This window comes from Cynara cardunculus (assembly GCF_001531365.2).
Source record: "Cynara cardunculus var. scolymus isolate 2C chromosome LG 3, CcrdV1, whole genome shotgun sequence".
Lineage (NCBI taxonomy): Eukaryota > Viridiplantae > Streptophyta > Magnoliopsida > Asterales > Asteraceae > Cynara > Cynara cardunculus.
Window position 1 is genome coordinate 15,697,670 of NC_037530.1, and position 18,272 is coordinate 15,715,941.

General features: G+C 35.5%; 1 protein-coding gene across 1 annotated transcript; it reads right to left on the reverse strand.

Annotated features, from left to right (window-relative positions):
* Nucleotides 1–1,179: 1,179 nt before the first annotated feature.
* On the reverse strand, nt 1,180–16,608 carry LOC112508492. The gene is made up of 22 exons (XM_025113122.1): nt 16,443–16,608; nt 15,321–15,914; nt 14,344–14,579; nt 13,866–13,928; nt 13,643–13,777; nt 12,945–13,063; nt 12,537–12,839; nt 11,672–11,759; nt 11,480–11,585; nt 11,287–11,397; nt 10,530–10,693; nt 9,894–10,014; nt 9,448–9,672; nt 8,952–9,142; nt 6,178–6,345; nt 5,991–6,096; nt 5,204–5,341; nt 4,884–5,045; nt 4,256–4,459; nt 3,033–3,227; nt 2,847–2,918; nt 1,180–1,619 (listed from the first exon to the last, which is right to left on the reverse strand). The coding sequence occupies exons 1-22, from the start codon at nt 16,488–16,490 to the stop codon at nt 1,461–1,463; spliced, it is 3,708 nt and encodes a 1,235-aa protein (XP_024968890.1). The 5' UTR covers nt 16,491–16,608; the 3' UTR covers nt 1,180–1,460.
* Nucleotides 16,609–18,272: the final 1,664 nt, after the last annotated feature.

Here is an 18,272-nt window from a genome sequence, read left to right on the forward strand (position 1 = left end):
CAACAACAATGATGGTGGTGGTGACGACGGCTATGACAGTTGTGGCTAAGGTGCTAGTGGCAGTGATGATAGCAACTAGAACGACGGTGGTGGTAGTGGTGGTGTTCTAGTTGTGGCGTTGACGACATGGATAGTGGTGGCGACAACGATAGTGGTAATGGCCGCGGTGACCTCATCGATGGTGGTGGTGGCAACAAAAATGATGGTGGCGGTGGTGGCTACACCGGCGTGGTTGGCGACGTCTATGGCAAGGGTGATGGTGATGACAATGGTGGTGGTGGTGAAAGTGGTGGTAGCAGCAACACAACGTAGGTGCGGATGTGTTTTTATGTTAGGGCTCATAAAATGGGGGTAGGATTTTCTTTTCTCAAGTCTTGGTACGGAATGAAATGTCCAATCTTTAGTAAAACCCAAGGGATAAGCAATTATATGAATGAAGGAATTCAAAAGGAATTAATAGATTCCAATGAATTTCAAAAACCAAGCCCGAAAATGGAATTTGTTCAACGAAATTGACTATTCGAATTCTATTTTGTTGAAATCCAATGAATCAAGCAACACATTGGTCTTGATTTTGGTTTCATTTTCCCTTGATACATGCAACTAAAACATTTAAGTAATTAATTTTGTGGGGTATATATATATATATATATATATATATATATATATATATATATTTTAGTACTTAATTTTCATACCTCTATCTTTTTAGTATTTAATTTTGATAGATATAATTTAGGGGTCGTTTACCAAACCGTTTACAGGTGACTGCACCACCTTCACTTATTTTATTACGTAACATTCTTGACAATCAAAATGGATTGCTGGTAAAATGTCTTTTACCCGATAAGTGCTTATAATTACAGGGGTAGAGCCTTCTCCCACACTAGGTAAGATCATCGGTCTTTGCTATAACCCCTCATTGAACAATGGACAACACGACTCTTTTGAAAAAATTAATGATTGAAATATTAGTCTTCAGAAGAAATATACGCAAAATTATAATATTTCAACATCGATTCCTCGATTGATGATGTTTTTGTTTTCCAAAATGCGATAACCGGATAGAAAAGGATGTTTGCCAATGTTAATGTTTAAAGAACGAATCAATGTACAAAATAATGTAAACAAGTTTTTAATAAAAAGTCCGACTAAATAAACACATGTTAACTATTTGACTTTAAGATTGATCTTTCCACGAACATTGTTGTACAGATTTAAATCCAATGCATTGAAGACATGGACCTTGTACATGGATAATATATCAAGCAAACTAGCCTATTTCTGTACTCGTTAAATGTCAAGAACCGAATGAATTTTATGACCTCAAACGACACAAAACCGAAGTGGGTGCAGCCGAGGTTGACCACCTTTTTCCGTTGTGTTGATGGGATGGATGGCCATGATGATCAGATGTGATGCATCATTGATTTTCTGCTTATTTACGACAAGAATGATTTCTAATAGAAGTAAGTGTTCTTTTTGTGGCTAGAAGTGCCGGTGTCTTTGCAGAGCATCGAGCGGAGTTCGATGATGGATCTTGGTGGTTCAAGGTCTTTCTCTTGAAGTGCATGGCCAAGCAGTTTTTGCATTTGGGATGCAAATGTATCATCCAAAATCTGCAAATTTATCAAATAATGACTACAAATAAGCATATATACATACATGTAGGTATGTTTTTATATACAGAGAGAGGAAAGTTCTATTAGGAATCAAAATTGATTAGAAACCAGGGAACCGTCTACAACGCGTCACATGTCCTCTTTAGGATGAATATTCATGATGAATAACACGTCCACATTCATGATTCATGATGACTATGGATGTATTATACATCATAACTATACATCCATACAATATTCATGATAAATACGTCGTGATCCCCCGGTTCTTAATCAAAATAAGGTTCCTAAAGAACCTGCACCTTTATACATATATATTATATATATTTATATGTATATGTGTATATGTATGTATGTATGTGTATATATATGTATATGTATGTATGTGTATATGTATATGTATATATGTATATATACACGGACACACTTCATATATATAGACTTGGGATCACGTGAGACTAGCCTGTTTTCGTGAAACCCATGAGACCATTTTTTTACACTTGAAACTTCACAGCAAAACGCTGTGAACGTAACTTCACAGTGTTTTTGTTGTGAAGGTTAGGTTTTTTTTACCTTCAGAGCGTTTTGCTATGAAATTTCAAGTGTAAAAAAGTGGTCTCACAAAAACAGGTTTGTCTTACGTGAACCCAACCTCTTGATATATATATATATATATATCATGTATATATATGTATGTATGTATGTATATATATATATATCATGTATATATATGTATGTATGTATATACACACACTTTATACATGTGTATGCATGTATGTATTCCACTATGCGTTATGCACCTATGTATCATGTATGTATGTAGGTATTTTTGCATTCACTCATGATGTAATATGGGATATAAGGTCATATATAATGTATATTACTATGTTACTTCTCTCACCCGTCTCCTTGTATTTTTGTTTTATTTTGCAAGCCGAGGGTCTTCACGAAAACATTTTCTCTACTCTTTGGGGGTAGAGGCAAGGTATGTATACATTCTACCCCCAGTCAGATGGGTGGGGTAGGGGCCCATGAGAACCCATCTGGTTCTTAACGTTGTTTATCGTGTGGAATAATAATAACTAAAAGTAGGGGGTGTTCATCAAACCGCCAAAACAATTGCAGCGCGGTTTTATTAGGTTTGCGGTTTTGATTTTAATCGCAAACACCACACCGTGAAAGGAACACCCCTAAATAAAAGGATAATAAAAGAGAGGTACTCACAGATACAGCAACTCTTGAGCCTTTGTACAATGATCTGTTTTCTTTCCTGTTCTCAAGGAAATTTAAAATATCCTGTAGCAACATCATCACAAATTTACATGTCAAATTACCAAACAAGATTCTCTTTCTATCTCTCTTTTTTTTAAATTTTAAGAGTTGTTTAAATACAAATAATATAAAACTCACCTGTCCCATCCGATCCCAGTATCCACGACATGTTGCGATGAAAACGTGAGTCTCGAAGATGGTGTGGAGATGAGTCACAGTGTTCGTAAGCTGCTCAGTTAGCGGTTGCATTCTGCTTCGAATCTCGGATTCTGACACACTTTCCTTTGAATCTTGAATAATTTTCTTTAGTCTTGTACTACTTTGAAGCCTTGTCTGTTCCACACAAATATGATGATCCGTTGTAAAGGAACAATACTCTCATTGGAAACAAACCATCGTTCTTACGGAATGCAAAAAGAAATTTGCACTTTGCAAGAATAAGCAATTTTGGAAATATGACAGCAATGATGGTATAAACAATGTTTCGCAGTCAAAGACCTTCCAGCCTAGTGGTAAAGGCTTGGGCATGGCATAGTCATGAACCCGAGTTCGATCCCTGGGAGGGGAATGTTGGCGACATTTAAGTGGGGCCATGTTTAGTCTCCAAATTTGCCGGGGATTAGTCGGGCTTTGGCCCGGACACCCTTACAAAAAAAAAAAACAATGTTTCGCAATCGTAAGCTACCTTATTTTTTAAGCTTACTGAGAAAGCCCAGCGGTTAGCTATAAACTAGCTTATAAGCTAGCTTTTTGAAACAATAAGCTTTAGAGGCTTTTTTCCCATTTTTTCCAATTATGCCCCTATTATCTTCTCGAAAGTCCTTTTAGGTCATTTACAGTGTTATCTAGCTTATCGGCTAGTTTTTACGAAACGTGACTAGTTTATTAGCTAGCTTATGAGTCAACAAGTAGCTTATTAGCCAACAGTTAGGTTTTTCAACCAACATCTAGCTTATGTATGTATTCACTAGTTTGCCAGCTTTACACATGGTATTGCCAATTCTTGTGTAAACTATAGTTTTCTTTTAGCATTTATTCAAGAAAGACGTATACTTTGCAACAATAAGGCAAGTACAATCTTTTATGAAGTCAAATGCCTTTAAGAGAAAAAATTCATAATACTTGACTTTTTATCACAAACAAACCATCATTCTTGAACAGAAAAGAACACTAATTTAGTAGAGAAGGGGTGTTTTTGGAAAAAATGTAGAATATTTGACATTTTTAATCCATGTCACTCATTCTTGCAAATGTAGTTGTTTCTTTGCATTTTAGCAACAGAATGATCTGTGTGCAATATAAAACCACGTACAATGGTTTTAGAAAGTTAATTACTCAATAAAGTAATAAGTGGCACTCACATTCTCAACAAGTTTCTCAACAACTGCTTGAAGATAGTTTCGGAACTTTGATCTAAGCATCACCGTCACTTCGCTTAAACGCTCTCCGGCTGCGGTATTTCCTTCATCCGGAATGCAACATGAACCCCACGACCTCAATTGAAGTTCAATCTTGGGACGCAAAACATCTAACATACGCTTCATCGAGTTTAAGAGAATGCCAAGCTGAATCAAGAAACGAACCCAATCATTAGAGTTGAATAACCAATTACATATGTCCAAAATGGAGATGCAATTGAAAGCCAAATACACGAATTTTCAAATTAGAAACCGAAGATATGAACGGAGATTGGAATGTTTCTAAACTGAACTCACTTATTTGCACATTTTCATCATTACAAATAAAGCGGAGATTTCTTTTATCGTCTTCTTTTTGTAACTATGGGTGTCCAAGCGAGCTTATATGCACCTCGACTAATCCCATGGAGGAGCCCCAAGCTAGTTGAGTTGGTCTTCAAGGTTTCTTTTATCTTATTTTAAATATGTGGCAAATGATCTAACACATTCCTTAAGCAATATGCCAAGGGAAACGTTACATTTTTCATGGATATTGAGGGTGTTTTACTATCAGAAATGAAACTAGACAAACCTCTGGAGGCACCACATAAGGATTCGTGGTTCGCTTGGCAAGCATTTGGACATACTTCAAGCCAAACTTCTTTGGCGTTAGGTTCTCTTTTAAAGGTGCAACAACATCCGCGTATTGTTTGTCCAGAGACTCGATTACCGCCTTTTCAATGTCCGCAATGGCCTATTTATCAATTATCAAAGTAAAAAAATATATATTTTTTGGATTAGAAGAGAGCCCAACATAAAGCTACTTATGAACAACATTTTATATTGTGGGTCCCATTTAAATGGTCGGGAGGAAATAAAGATATTTAGGAGAAATAAATTATAAGGACATACATTCTCCAAAACAAAGGTATACTCCGGCCATCGGCATATTATGACCTCATAATCATTTAATGTTTCTTTAAGACGGTCATACATTTCATCCACAAACGGGGTTGTTGAATGTTGCGTCCCGACTCCACACCATTTTACCTGCAAATTCACAAACATTTTTTTATCATTAGTTGCCATCCTTTGACTTTTCAAACTTGTATTTTACTGAATTTATAGTTATTATACACTCCACATTTTTAACCCCTACTCTTTTTCTATTCGTAACATTTTTTCCCTCCCTGATATAGTTTAAATACTCCTTCAACCCAATGAAAAATGTCATCTTTGACTTGACATAGTTTAAATAAATGTTTTACTATTTATCAAAGGCTCAGTAACAAATGGACACAAATAGAAGAATCTTTGAGAGCCAAAATCAATGCCACAAACTTCCTGTTTTTGTTTCATTGACATTTCTAATAGTGTACACTTTAAGAAACCATACTTAGTTTGCAAGTTCTTCAAACACAAATTATAAATTATAAGCTTGATTCGATGTTCCATTACTTCAGAATATAGGTTTACAAAAAAAAACACTCGTTGACTACTGTAGGTCCATAAGGTTGCCGTTTTGAATTCAGACCTCTTTCCTATCCTTATCCTAACCTCACCTTTTAAAAAAATGAGATACTCTTATCAAACGTGTTTATATTATATAACAGCAAACTGTAACCATAAAATAGAAAATGCAACTGTCGTCAAATGAGAACAAGACTCGTGAAAAACATTGTGGGAACTTGGCACATACCTTGTCTAGTTTACACGTCTCAAGCAATGATAAGCGCTTATCTTGAATCCAAATGATGATATACAAATGGAACAGTTCTTTTGCATCAACCCCACCTTTAACGGGACTGAGAAAGAATTTGAATTAAGTTGTGCAAAGAACAATTAGCAAGAATATGATGAGGGGACAAGATTTATAAATTAATTACTTGATATTCCAGGTTGCAAGATCCTTTTGGAAATCTGCTGTTGCAATTACAAGATCTGTAACATGACGAGAAGGACCTTCTGGAGGGCAGGCAACAAGGAAGGATCGTAATCTGCTGCACAGTTCAGCATTGTATATTGCAGATGAAAGATTTGGTAGGTCAATGAAGCTGCAAAATAGTGTTCACAAACTTTAAGGATTGTAACATGGTTCCGTCGTAATGAAAAAATATTAAGTTTCCTGAAGTGTACCACCGTATTGTTTTGTTGGGTGCCCACATATTTTTTTGAAACTAAACCATTAGCACAAGTCTTTAATGGCAGAGTTGGTAAATGTTGCTGCCTTTTTGCAAAAGGCCTGGGTTCGAGTCCCACTTTTGTTTAGTTTTCTACTTATCTTTTTGGTGTGTTTTATATCTTCTGTGTTTTTAAAAAAATTAGAAGAGTGGACTTGAACGTGGGTTCCTTTTGTGCTGTGACAAGGAACCAACCAATAGATCTATACTAATTATGAAAAAATTCTATAGATTTTTTTCTTATAGTCAAATTGTGCCACCAGTTTAAATCTTTTCTGTTTTATTAGATAGCATTTTTGTCCAAAAAACACAACAAAGCAATTTGACGGCAAAGAGCAAGTGATTATACAGTACAATTGTCCACTACAACTAAAGCAGTGGATGTTCACACTGAGTACCCAAAATCTCGATTTGCATTTTCCAAATACTTCTAATTTTAAACTTTTCAAGTACCAGGCTTGACATCTAAAGATAGAGATGGACGCTTATTAAGAAACAGAGCGAGTATATTCTAGAAAATGGGAGTCGATATCAAGAGCAGATACATGAAATCTATTATTTAATTTTGACATTACACACTTCCATGCCAGATTATTGTTCAGATGTTATTGATGCATCGTAGAATTTCGGATTGAAGTAAGATTCCCATCTGATGATACCTTATATTTTGGAGAGAGTGCACTATCCAATCAAGCTATTATGAACTTAGATAGGCCTATCAAGCATGGAATTATCACGGATTTTGATAAAATGGAAGAGGTGTGGGAACACACTTCCACAAACGAGCTTCATTTTTTGATCCCAGTGAACATGATCTAACATTACTGAGGCCGCGAAGCCGCTATAAACCACCCGCTACAGACAAGGAAAAATGGTTCAAAGAATGTTCGAGAGGTTCGCATTTCGTTAGGTACTTGTGGCAAAACAACTTGTTCTATCCATGTTTGTCGCTAATTGGCTAACAAGTTCCTGTTGGAAATCGGGGAAGGTTTGACCCAAATTGTCCAGTTTTACAAGGCGCTTGTATGAATTATGGCCATGTAACTGAAGGAATGGGTGATTGTGATCTCAGAAAATCTTGTGAAACTATTCAGAAAACAAGCAGCACAGAGTTCACTGAGGCTCCTCAAATGGGGGACGTCAATGACATTAAAGAGATGTCCGGGTAAGTGACCCAAGACTTTAAGGCTGAGAGTCAAATTGTCCAACTATAGAAGTACGAACTACATGATGGAGTATGGGTAAGACTTGAATCGGAGAAGTATAAACGCAGCGAACATCTTTTTCGGCCTGAGGGAATACAGGGAGATGATAGTAAATGTATTCATCATCTCGTCATCAAAGAGATCACGCAGTCTCCCAGAATTGTGCAGAAGATGGATCGTCTTAGAAGTATGGAGAGGAATATCATAATGGGTGGAGGTTCAACCTCATTTTGTGGCTTGGCTCAACGTTTAAGGAAAGAAATGGATGATGCTTTGAACGGAGAGGGGAGGATGAAGGCTTTACGAAGGAAGGGGAGCCAAAAATGCCTTGATAGGATGCCGCATGCTCTCACTATTCAGGAAGTCGCGTAATAGAGCAAGCATGCGGCCTCTATCAAGGCACTTATGGCTCCTCTTCCTTTGTAAAACTTCACGATCTCCTCATCGTTCAGAGCATCCACCATTTCCTTCCTTAAACGTTGAGCCAAGCCACGGAACAAGGTTAAACATCCACATTCTGCACAACTCTAGGAGATTGCATGATAGCTTTTGATGACGAGTCGATGAATACCTTTACTGTCATCTCCTTGTATTCCCCTTGGCTGCAAAAGACGTCCGTCGCATTTATTTATACATCTCTTATTTAAATATTATGCATACTCAATCAGGTAGTTGGTACTTCTCTGGTTGGATAATTTAACTCTCGGCCTCAAAATTTTGGGCCACATACCCGAACATCTCTTTTTAATGTCATTGACATCTCACCTTCGAGGAGCCTTGGTGAACTCATGTGATTGTTCACATAGCAATTTCGCTAGATTGTCTGTGAGATCACGACCATCCGTTGCTTCAGTTACAAAGCCATCTTTCACACAAACGCCATCATAAACTAGAACAATTTGAGTCAAACCTTCCGCGATTTCCAATGTAACACCTGTTAGCCCAATTAGCAGCAAACATGGATAGAAGAGGTTGCCTAGCCACAAGTATCGAACGAAATAAGAACCCCTCGAATTGTTTGAACCATTTTTCCTTGTCTACAGTGGGTGGTTTATAGCAGCCTCGGTAACGGTTAGATCATGTTCACTGGATAAATATGAAGCTCGTTTGTGAAAGTGTGTTCCCACACCTCTTCTATCTTATCAAAATTTTGGGGATGATTACATTGATAGGCCTAACCAAGTTCTGAATAGTGATTGGATAGTGCACTGTCTCCAAAATATAAGGTATCATCAGATGGAAATCTTACTAAAAATCTGTGATAGAGAAAATTACCTTGGAAGTACATTGCAATTGTGAATCTCTATATCTGTAAAAATCTCATTCCTGATGTTTAGACAAAGGGATTTCATTTTCTGATAGGCTGTAGAGACGTTAACAGGATCCATCAAATTTCCTTCCCCATTGGTACTAAGATATTCATCGGTATCAGCCAAGTGCCTTCTTGATCTTTTCTTGGAAGCAGCCTAATATTAATTGCAAAAATTTGTTAAACTAGCATGAATTCTAGAAACAAATAACATAACATCGGATAAAAATTGCAACAGTGTACAAGATACATAGTTTTATTTTATATTAGGGTTTAATTATTTGTCTGGTGTCTAAAATGTCCTTCAATGATGACAAAAAGAGCAAATCTCATGGACCGAAATCAATCCGACGAATAATTTTGGGGCATTGCAAAATGAAAATTGTTGAAACTTTTATGAGATAGGGGAGTATTAGTTACTTAAACACAAATATTGCTATCAAATATGGTGGAGTCGTGAACCTGGAAGTAGCTGTATAATTTATTTTGTGCCTCGGGAGATAATATATCATGAAGAAGTTTATACAGTTTCACAGCAGGTTCCAAAACCGGTGCTGCAACCCCAGTAGCCGGCCTAAAAACATCCATGATGCCAGATGGAGACGCCTCGTCCAAGGACTTGTAGTTCTCAAAAACAACAGCAAAAATCTGTTCAATTTGCTCTTCAATCTCACCCAATATTCTATTCTGCCAAAAGCATAAAGTCACGGTGCTTAGTAAACCAAATGAGCCCAGTATGTCTCATCCAGAGGTGGGGTGGAGGGGTAAGATGTTAGCAGATCCAACCTCTACCAGAAAGAGTGGAGTGTCTTGCGAACAGTGCTTAGTGTAGGACACAAATTAAAGACACTGTGATCAAGGTTAATTACCCCTAGACCACGCAAATCAAATGGCACATGTAAGTTTACCTCTTGATGACTGAGGGTGCTCTTAGTATGTCCCTTCATTATAACAGGCAACAACAAGTCGTATACTAATGAGAGACAATCATTTGTTGGAGTTGCAACGTCCATGATGTAGGAGAGGTATCTGAAAAATCAATCATGTAGATACAAGGTTAGAATCACATTTTTAATGTCATAAAGGGGACATGGAATTTGATTTGGACTGTAAACCAGTCTACAACTATCATGTCTTATCCATTTACCAACTTTTTTTCTTTTGTTAATCGTGGGTGCCAGTCCAACTTCTGCACACCTCTACTAATCACATGGGACCCCTGGTGACAGCCAAGAAAATCACGAGTGGCCTTAGAGAGACTCAACCATACTTTTGGGGAGGAGCCCCAAAAGGCCAAAGCCTTATTGCCCATTGATCTGTTGAGCTATCCCTCAAGGTAAACTGGTTTTCTACTGATAATAGGGTATTCATTCTTCTATGAAAGTAGTACCAAATTTATGAATAATATATAACAATCTCAGCATCAGCAGTGGATGTAAGCAAAATACTTTACCTTGCAAAAACTATGACTTTTAGTTTCCATTTCCTTCAACTATAATTGTGTGGGAGAAGAAATAGGAATTTACCGGATAACATCTCAGTACCTTAGCTTTGTGTAAGCATCGGAAACCCCGTAATATGATGCAAATTCAGTGAGTAACCACTTCCATGGGTCATTCAACAACAAATTTCTTTGCTGAAAGTTCTGCTCCTTCATGGCAACCTCCATGGCAAGATCATATGCCATTGTTTCAGCAATAGAACCGCACTGTCAACCAAGAGGATTGCTTGGTCAAATTATTCTAGATTTAGTCAACAAGAGATGTAAAGAACTTGCAATGGAAACAACTATTCCCACACAAAAAAGAACAAATCCTATTGTGTGATGCCCCTAACATTCTTGTTCTGATAATATTTCAAGCTAAATGTGCCCATTGTAAAAGTTACGAAAATATTGATGATATGCATCTTGGTCCCCTAATATCGAAGGATCTTTTAGAAATTTGACGGTCAACAAGAAGTTCGAATAGTCAAATTGAGTTAAATTTAGAAAATAAGAGATGCAAAGAGACTAGCACCAGACACAACTACTCCCCCAGTCCCAAAAAAGGTACAAGTATAATGATTTCTATATTGGTATGTTCCATATAAATTGTCATGTTTTCTCCTATGAAAATTCCTGCTAGAATTACCTGTTTGCACATTGTGGTTAGGAAATATTGATGATATTGATGTAGGTCCACAAGATTCCGACTATTAATCATTCTTGAAGAGTATTTTTACAAATGACAATCAAACACATCTATCGAAGTTGCAATATTTTCAGGAAGGGTGTACAACATTAACAATGGGATAACTCACCTTGAGGCTATTCTCATCTAAACTTGTTGTATAATTTATATAGAGTTGAATTTTGCCGACAAGCTCATGCTCCGGTTCCCGGTATATAGACCACCATCGTAGTTTGTCATTCTGTATAAAGAGGTACAAGTTTTCCTATAAACAAAACTCGACTGGTATTTAAAATATGATAAAAGGGATGTCAAATCTTTACCTGATCTTCAGAAATAGTGGCCACTTGGGCCAGGACACGACCATAATGATTTCCCTTAGAGTCTTGCACTTCCACAATCAAATCGTCCCCGAGGCTATCTGGCAAACTGTGATTTCATGAGTCAGTAACTATTGTAACTTAGACAAACCACATAATAGATGCAACAAGATTTGGGATTCAAAGGATACATACAATATATGAGTTTCACCAGAACCAGGTTGCATTCGAATGGCATCTCCTTCGACTGAACTTTTAAGTCTTAGCAGACAAGAGTATGACTCTGTTTGATATCATGAATAATCGCAGTTAGCTACTACTTTTTGCTTCAAATATTTCAAAACAACAATGAGCTCCGTAAAATGCAGCTAAAAGAAGCTATACCTATTTGAGGCCATTCTACACAAGGACAGAGCAATGGCTGGGTGGAATCATGATGTGTTTGCTCCTTTAAATTTAACAAAATTGTATATTTCCACCCATTGTTGAACTTAATAAGAGCCCTATCTTACATTTTGGATATTCCGTAAACTTCAAATATTTCTATAGATGAAGAAATGCATACATAAACTCAAGGTTTTAAGTGTATTTTTTATAAAAGAGATTGTTATAAAATAAACAATCATAACAAAAAGAAAATGGAAGTTCGTAGAACATAATAAAATTTATAATGTAACTCGATCAATAAATCACAACCTGGGTTTAGCATTCTACTTTTCTCATAAAAATGATTTCTTTAAAATAAACACTCATAATAGAAAGTAAAGGAAGATTGTAAAACAAAGAAAACTTGTCTAACTCAGTTCTTGTTCTTTTATTTTCCTTTATAGGCATTGTGTCAACTGTTTAACATTCTAACTCTTTTACCTTGGCCCACCCTAAGCCATTGCTAGATCAGTCCCTAGATTTCCACACAGTAAATGGATTCTTTTGTCACATTTGAACAACTGGCATCATGTAATCCAGCATATATCGGCCAAATTGTGGTAGAGAAGATATAATTTTATCAAACATAGTTCAAAGCCTACATATAAGAAATAATTACATAAAATTCACAAACCTTGTAATTCATAGCCAGCTGAACTACTGCGTAGAGTTGAGACTCCAATTTTAAGAAGGCCAGAAACTTGTTTTATGTATTGAGTACTTGCTTGCATGTATGCCAAACTATGGCGAGAAAAGGAACCATGTGCAGGGACACGAGGAGCAAAATGAATACTACGAACTGCTCGCCATCCAGAAGAGACTTTATATTGTAAATTAGCAAAGTGGCGTCGAACGGTTTCCAATTTCACTTTTGGTGGTTTTATTGACGAAAAGCTACATCCTGTAGGTGGGTCCAACGCCATTTTCACTTTACGGACTGCACCCATAAATAATATAAGTTATGATTATTCTTAACCACTTCAATTTTGTCAAGTGAAGTAACATACACACAAAGACAATTCTCTAGTGTTGCTAGAAATACCTTGCACTTTCATCTTCCCAACCATTTTCTTCGTTTTTTGGGCAGCCCCTTCACTACGAACTTCAGAAGAGCGCTTAACAAGCAACTCTTCCTCTGACTGTAGCAACACTTGTTGCAAACTGTTCAGCAAAGATCAATGTTAATGTAGAAAAACAGGCAGACCCAACAATGATAATGTTTTTTAGCAAATGGATATTAAAAATCCAGCATTCATTTGCATTTAGAAAATTTAGTTTCGAGTCTTACTAAAAAAGGAAATGTTGCTTTTTTGAACAATTCAAAATAGAAAGTGTTTGTATTTAAAAAAGCAAGTATAACATAGACCCACCATTCCAAAAATGCACACACTTTTTTAAATTGTCCTTAGAAAACAAGATTTCCTTTTTAAGTAACATTCGAATCTAAAATTTTAATTAAAATTTTATTTTATAGCCTTTTCCAGTTGGCTTCTTTTTTCACTGAGAGATGTAGAAAGCATTAAGATTTAAATCTGATCTGAAAACTAAAATCTCAGTGCAACTCATTTTACTTTAAGTAGTTCATGAATTATGAATTTCTAAAATTTTTGCTAAATTTATTTCCAACATTCAAATATCCAGATAATCTTTGCCGATTTGGAAGTGGATGTCAAATCCATGGTACATCTTGCTCTCAACTTGAAGGCACTGATAAATTGGATATAAGAAATTTTAACTCACCCAAAGGTTCTTCGCAGCAAATCACATTCATTTTCCAAAAAAATAGGGGCCTCCATGCAACCCTTTGCCCAAGCATGTAGGCAGAGCCGAACACATGCATCATACGCTATCACAGCATGCCAAGGCCCAAGTGAGCTAAATTCAACAAACAACATATAAGCTAAACAAATAGTTCCTAAAGAAAGATTAATGTAACCAATTTCAAGGAGCTTATGTGGCATACCTTGCATGAAATGTGGGAAGACGAGTAGAAAAAGGGACTGAAGCCGTTTTGGCACCAACACTCCTATCACAAGGAAGTACAAGATAAGAATGAATGTCAACAAAGAGGTATATAAATATGGCAATGTGTGCCTAATTAGACTCACTCACACTCCTCGCCTTTGGCAAGGCTTGAACCCTTGACCTCTAAGAAGGTCGGCTTACTAGGTTTGTTTTATTTTTATCTGAGCTTATACGAATTAAACCAATCCTACACAAGCAAGCCATGGATTGAGCTCACATGAACCAATACAAGCCCGTAAGAACTGAGCCAATGCGAGTCTAGTAGTAGCTAAGTTTCCAAGTCTAGCAAGTCACAAGCCCAGCCAGAGTCTACCAATCCTGGATTGAGTGTGAATATTGTTATAGTTTACAAAGGTTGAATGCTTTGGTAAGTAGACTAGTCAAAGTGGACACATTTTGAGGAAGTGCAAACGAACCTAGATGGGTTTGACGTCTCCTGTTTATGATTCTCCTTCAAATCTACAGCAGGGGTCTTCTTCTCTATAGGTGACTTGGCTGCCGAATCATGTGAATCAACTCTAGATGACGTATATTTCGCCTTAGAATGTGAAGAATGCTCCATTTCTTGCTTGATTTCCCCTGAAAATGGAGGTGCGCTGGGAAAATCTTCCTTGGATGACCGCCGTTTCTGGATATTTCTACCATGTAACTCCTGCAACAGTTGACTCTCCAATCAAACACGGAATCAGAGGAAAGTAAACTTCTTTTCACCAAAGTCTTCATACAAATAACAGAACTGAAAAAATGAGACACTGAGCAGAACCAAACTGGTAGGTTTGTTTGATTTTGAGACCATGTGGTATGTGTTCTAGTTCAAGAAATTTTCAAACTGATAAATTTAGTGGGTACGTTATCCTAGATGTAAACAACCAAAACTAAACCATTCATGTTGAATAATATTGATTAACCTTGTGTTAGAATTTCTTATTTATCATACTACACAATTTGAAGTAAATACACAACATTTACTATTTAGTAAGCAGTCACCAAATGGTGTTTAAGAAATACCCAAAAAACCTATCTCAAAACATCATTTGGGTGCTTGTAAAAAAATTTCCGCAATGGCCGTTGATGTGTTTTTCTTCTATTTACTTTTATTAAAAAGGATTAATATCAAAATTGGAACGAATGTAATGGGTTTTCACTTTTCACCACTTGGTTTGGTTCAAAGACTATGACACTAAGTAGAGATGGTTCAGTTTGAGGTTCTGGCTCAACTGAACCAACTGGGAACCGTTTATGCTCCTAACAAGACTTGAACTCCACAAACATAAAACAAGATGAAAGTCAATAACCAAAGGGTCATTGGCCCAATGGTATCCAGATCCTAGCGTGCGTGAGTATATAAATATCATAGACATCAAAAAGAAGATGAAAGTCAATAGATTTATACCGTTCTGTTGACCTGTGATGAAACATGAGATGAATAACCATCCGAAGTGTAAGCATCTTTACGAGCCAAATTCTCAATGCTGGCCCCTACTTGTGTACTTGAAAACTCCGAGCTAGCTGCAGAATCATCAGATTCATCCTCTGTATATACACTGCTTCTAACAGGATACCTATGAGCTCCCCTCATCATTAATCTATCAGCCACATTCCCTTTCCCTCTTCCCTGAGGCTTCTCAATCGAAGAGCTCACATCACTAGAGTACACATGATACTGTGGGCGCCTTTGCACAGGATCGTGATACCTCTTATTACTAACGGAGGGAACTCTATCATCTTGGGGAGAGGAATCTAGTGAGTATCGTCCACCATACACCTCTCCGTCTGAATCTGTTGACATGTCTTCAGAAGTGGAATTAATATCATCTCGCGGTAAGACCTGAGATATTGGAACAACCACAGGCAGATGACCACTTTTGAATTTTGAAGGTGGAGGCAGTCCGAACCCTCGAGTCCCATTTCTTGAAGAGATTGAATCCATTCGAGTTTGTTCATTTGATATGGAGTGAGGAATTTCCTTTTTAGGATTACCCGATCCCTGCATTCAAAGCATAAATATAAATTCAGATCTTGAAAACAATAGTGCATATGATATGGAAAACCCACCAAAATTAATGCTAAAATTTTGAATTTTGGAATCCAAGAAACAAAAATTAACAAATACCCAGATGTTGATGGAGAATAAACAAGGAAATAGTTGATATTCAGTGAATTACCGATGAATTTTCTACCATAATCAAGTTCAAAACACACAGTATATTTTGTCTTGTGAATAAGCAAAGAGTAGGGGTTCAATCACCATTCAAGATCCAGTAAGTTCATCCAAATTATCACGAAGGGAAAAAGCTAAGTTTCAACTTAAAAACCCTAGATACAAAACCAAGCATAAATTCAAGGATTAAATGATTAAAAGAAATGAATTAACAACAACTCAGATACATGTTCAAGATAACCTAAACATGATTTCAACGAAAAAACTAAAGAATCAATTACAATTGCAAGTGAATCCTAGAAACCCCCGAACGAAATTCTTAACATTTGCAATCTGAAGAAGTTGGAAACCAACCTCCTTTGCCCATCTAACAGCATCTGTATCCAGTCCTTCTGTAAACATCTTGTGCTTATCACATCCAACCACCACAACCAGAAAGAAATTTAAAAAGGGGAAACTTCAAGGTATACGATTCTTTAAATATAGGTATAAAGAAAAAGGAAAGTTGCAAGTAAAACTACGAGTTCAAAGCTGAGTTGCATACTATAAGAAATTTAAGTAAAAAAATGGGCTCTTTCGCTGCTCCAAATACCGACTTCTGAAGGTGTAGCAGTAGAATGTAGTGATGGATAGATAGAGACGTTGAATAGATAGAGAAAAAGACGTTGAAAACAAAATTTGAAATATAGAGAGAGAAGTAAAAAAGGGACAAAAAGGAAATCAAAAATTCAAGAAACAAGAAAGATGCTCTCAAAAATCGTCACTTTTGATTGTTTAAGTGTATTGCAGAAAAACATTGCTCCTCCTCCTAAAGTGATTATTTATATTAGAGTAAACTATAAATTGGTTCATGATATATTTATTAACCTATTCTAGTATAATACTGGTAATCAATATTTTTAAGGTGTTTGAATAAATAACTTATACCGGTATAAAACCGGTAATAATTTTTTTTTGAAAAAGTTAGACATTTCCAACTTATAATAAGTTGATAAGTGATTTTGTAGAAAAAATTAAGTTGTTGCAAATAAGCAATCCCAAACACCCCCTTATTATTTTGCTCTTATAGTTTATAACTTCGTTAACAATCTTTATTAAAATAAACAACGGTTTAATCATTTTAACTATTTTTTTTAATATTCTTTAAAGAAAAATATAATATGTAAATTATATATTATATTTTTTAAAATTTATATATATTTTTTATATGTATATATGAATTGATATATTGTTTCTTATTATATATTATATTTTCTTAATTTATATATTGTTTCTTAATTTATACAACTAAAAATATTATAAATGTATGTATAATAATAATATATAAATTTGAAAGAAAATATAATATAATTTAATAAATAATATATAAATAATATATTTGTTAAAGACATTTAAGAAAAATAGATAAAAAGACTAAACCGTCCCTCATTTTAACGGATATTATTGACGGAGCTAGTGATCATGGATCATTTTCAGAGCAAAGCGAAAACCATAAGAATGTCTTTTGGACTTATTATTGTCCGGTCCTACTTTCAAATATTTCACTAAACCACCGGCATCAAAATTAAAGTTTACTTTTTATATTACTACTATTTTATTTTGTTATAAAGTAAAATATACTTTTTTTATTTTATTTTTAGTTATAAAATACAAAAAATTATAAAAACATTGCGAAAGATAAAAAAAACTGGGTGGTAATAAGTTAAAAAAAAACAGAAAAAAAAATTATAGATTTTGTTCCAATTATTTAATAAAAGCTTTAACTTTAATGTAATTAAATCGCAAAAAAAAAGTAATGATTTTTTTCCTGAAAATAAAAAGCATATTCTTTTTAAAATAAAAGGTAAAAGATTATGTTGTGCACAAATATTTAAATAAATAATAAAATAAGAAAGGAGAGAGTTGAACGTTGGAGTGGAGACCCATTTGATAGCGTTTCCCGCTTGTTTTGACAAAAAGGCGTCACATGATGGGTTGGGCACCACCATCATTCTTTCAAAAACAATTTATTCGTATTTGAATATATAATCAAAGGAAAGGCTAATGACATCTTTAACATATGCTAATGACACTTCTACAACTATTGTAATGATTATTTTTTTCTTTTATGTTTTTTTTTGTTTTTTTGTTGTTTTTATTTTTTGTTGTTTTCTTATTTAAATTATTAATTAATTTTTTTAGTTC

Bases quoted from the DNA above. Each gene is read 5' to 3' on its own strand.
- LOC112508492 (XM_025113122.1), bottom strand. From the start codon at position 16,490: ATGTTTACAGAAGGACTGGATACAGATGCTGTTAGATGGGCAAAGGAG. The intron at 5,046-5,203 runs GTATGTCCTTAT...ATTGATAAATAG, and splicing joins ATACCTTTGTTTTGGAGAAT to GCCATTGCGGACATTGAAAA. The intron at 1,620-2,846 runs GTGAGTACCTCT...ATAAATTTGCAG, and splicing joins GCTCAAGAGTTGCTGTATCT to ATTTTGGATGATACATTTGC.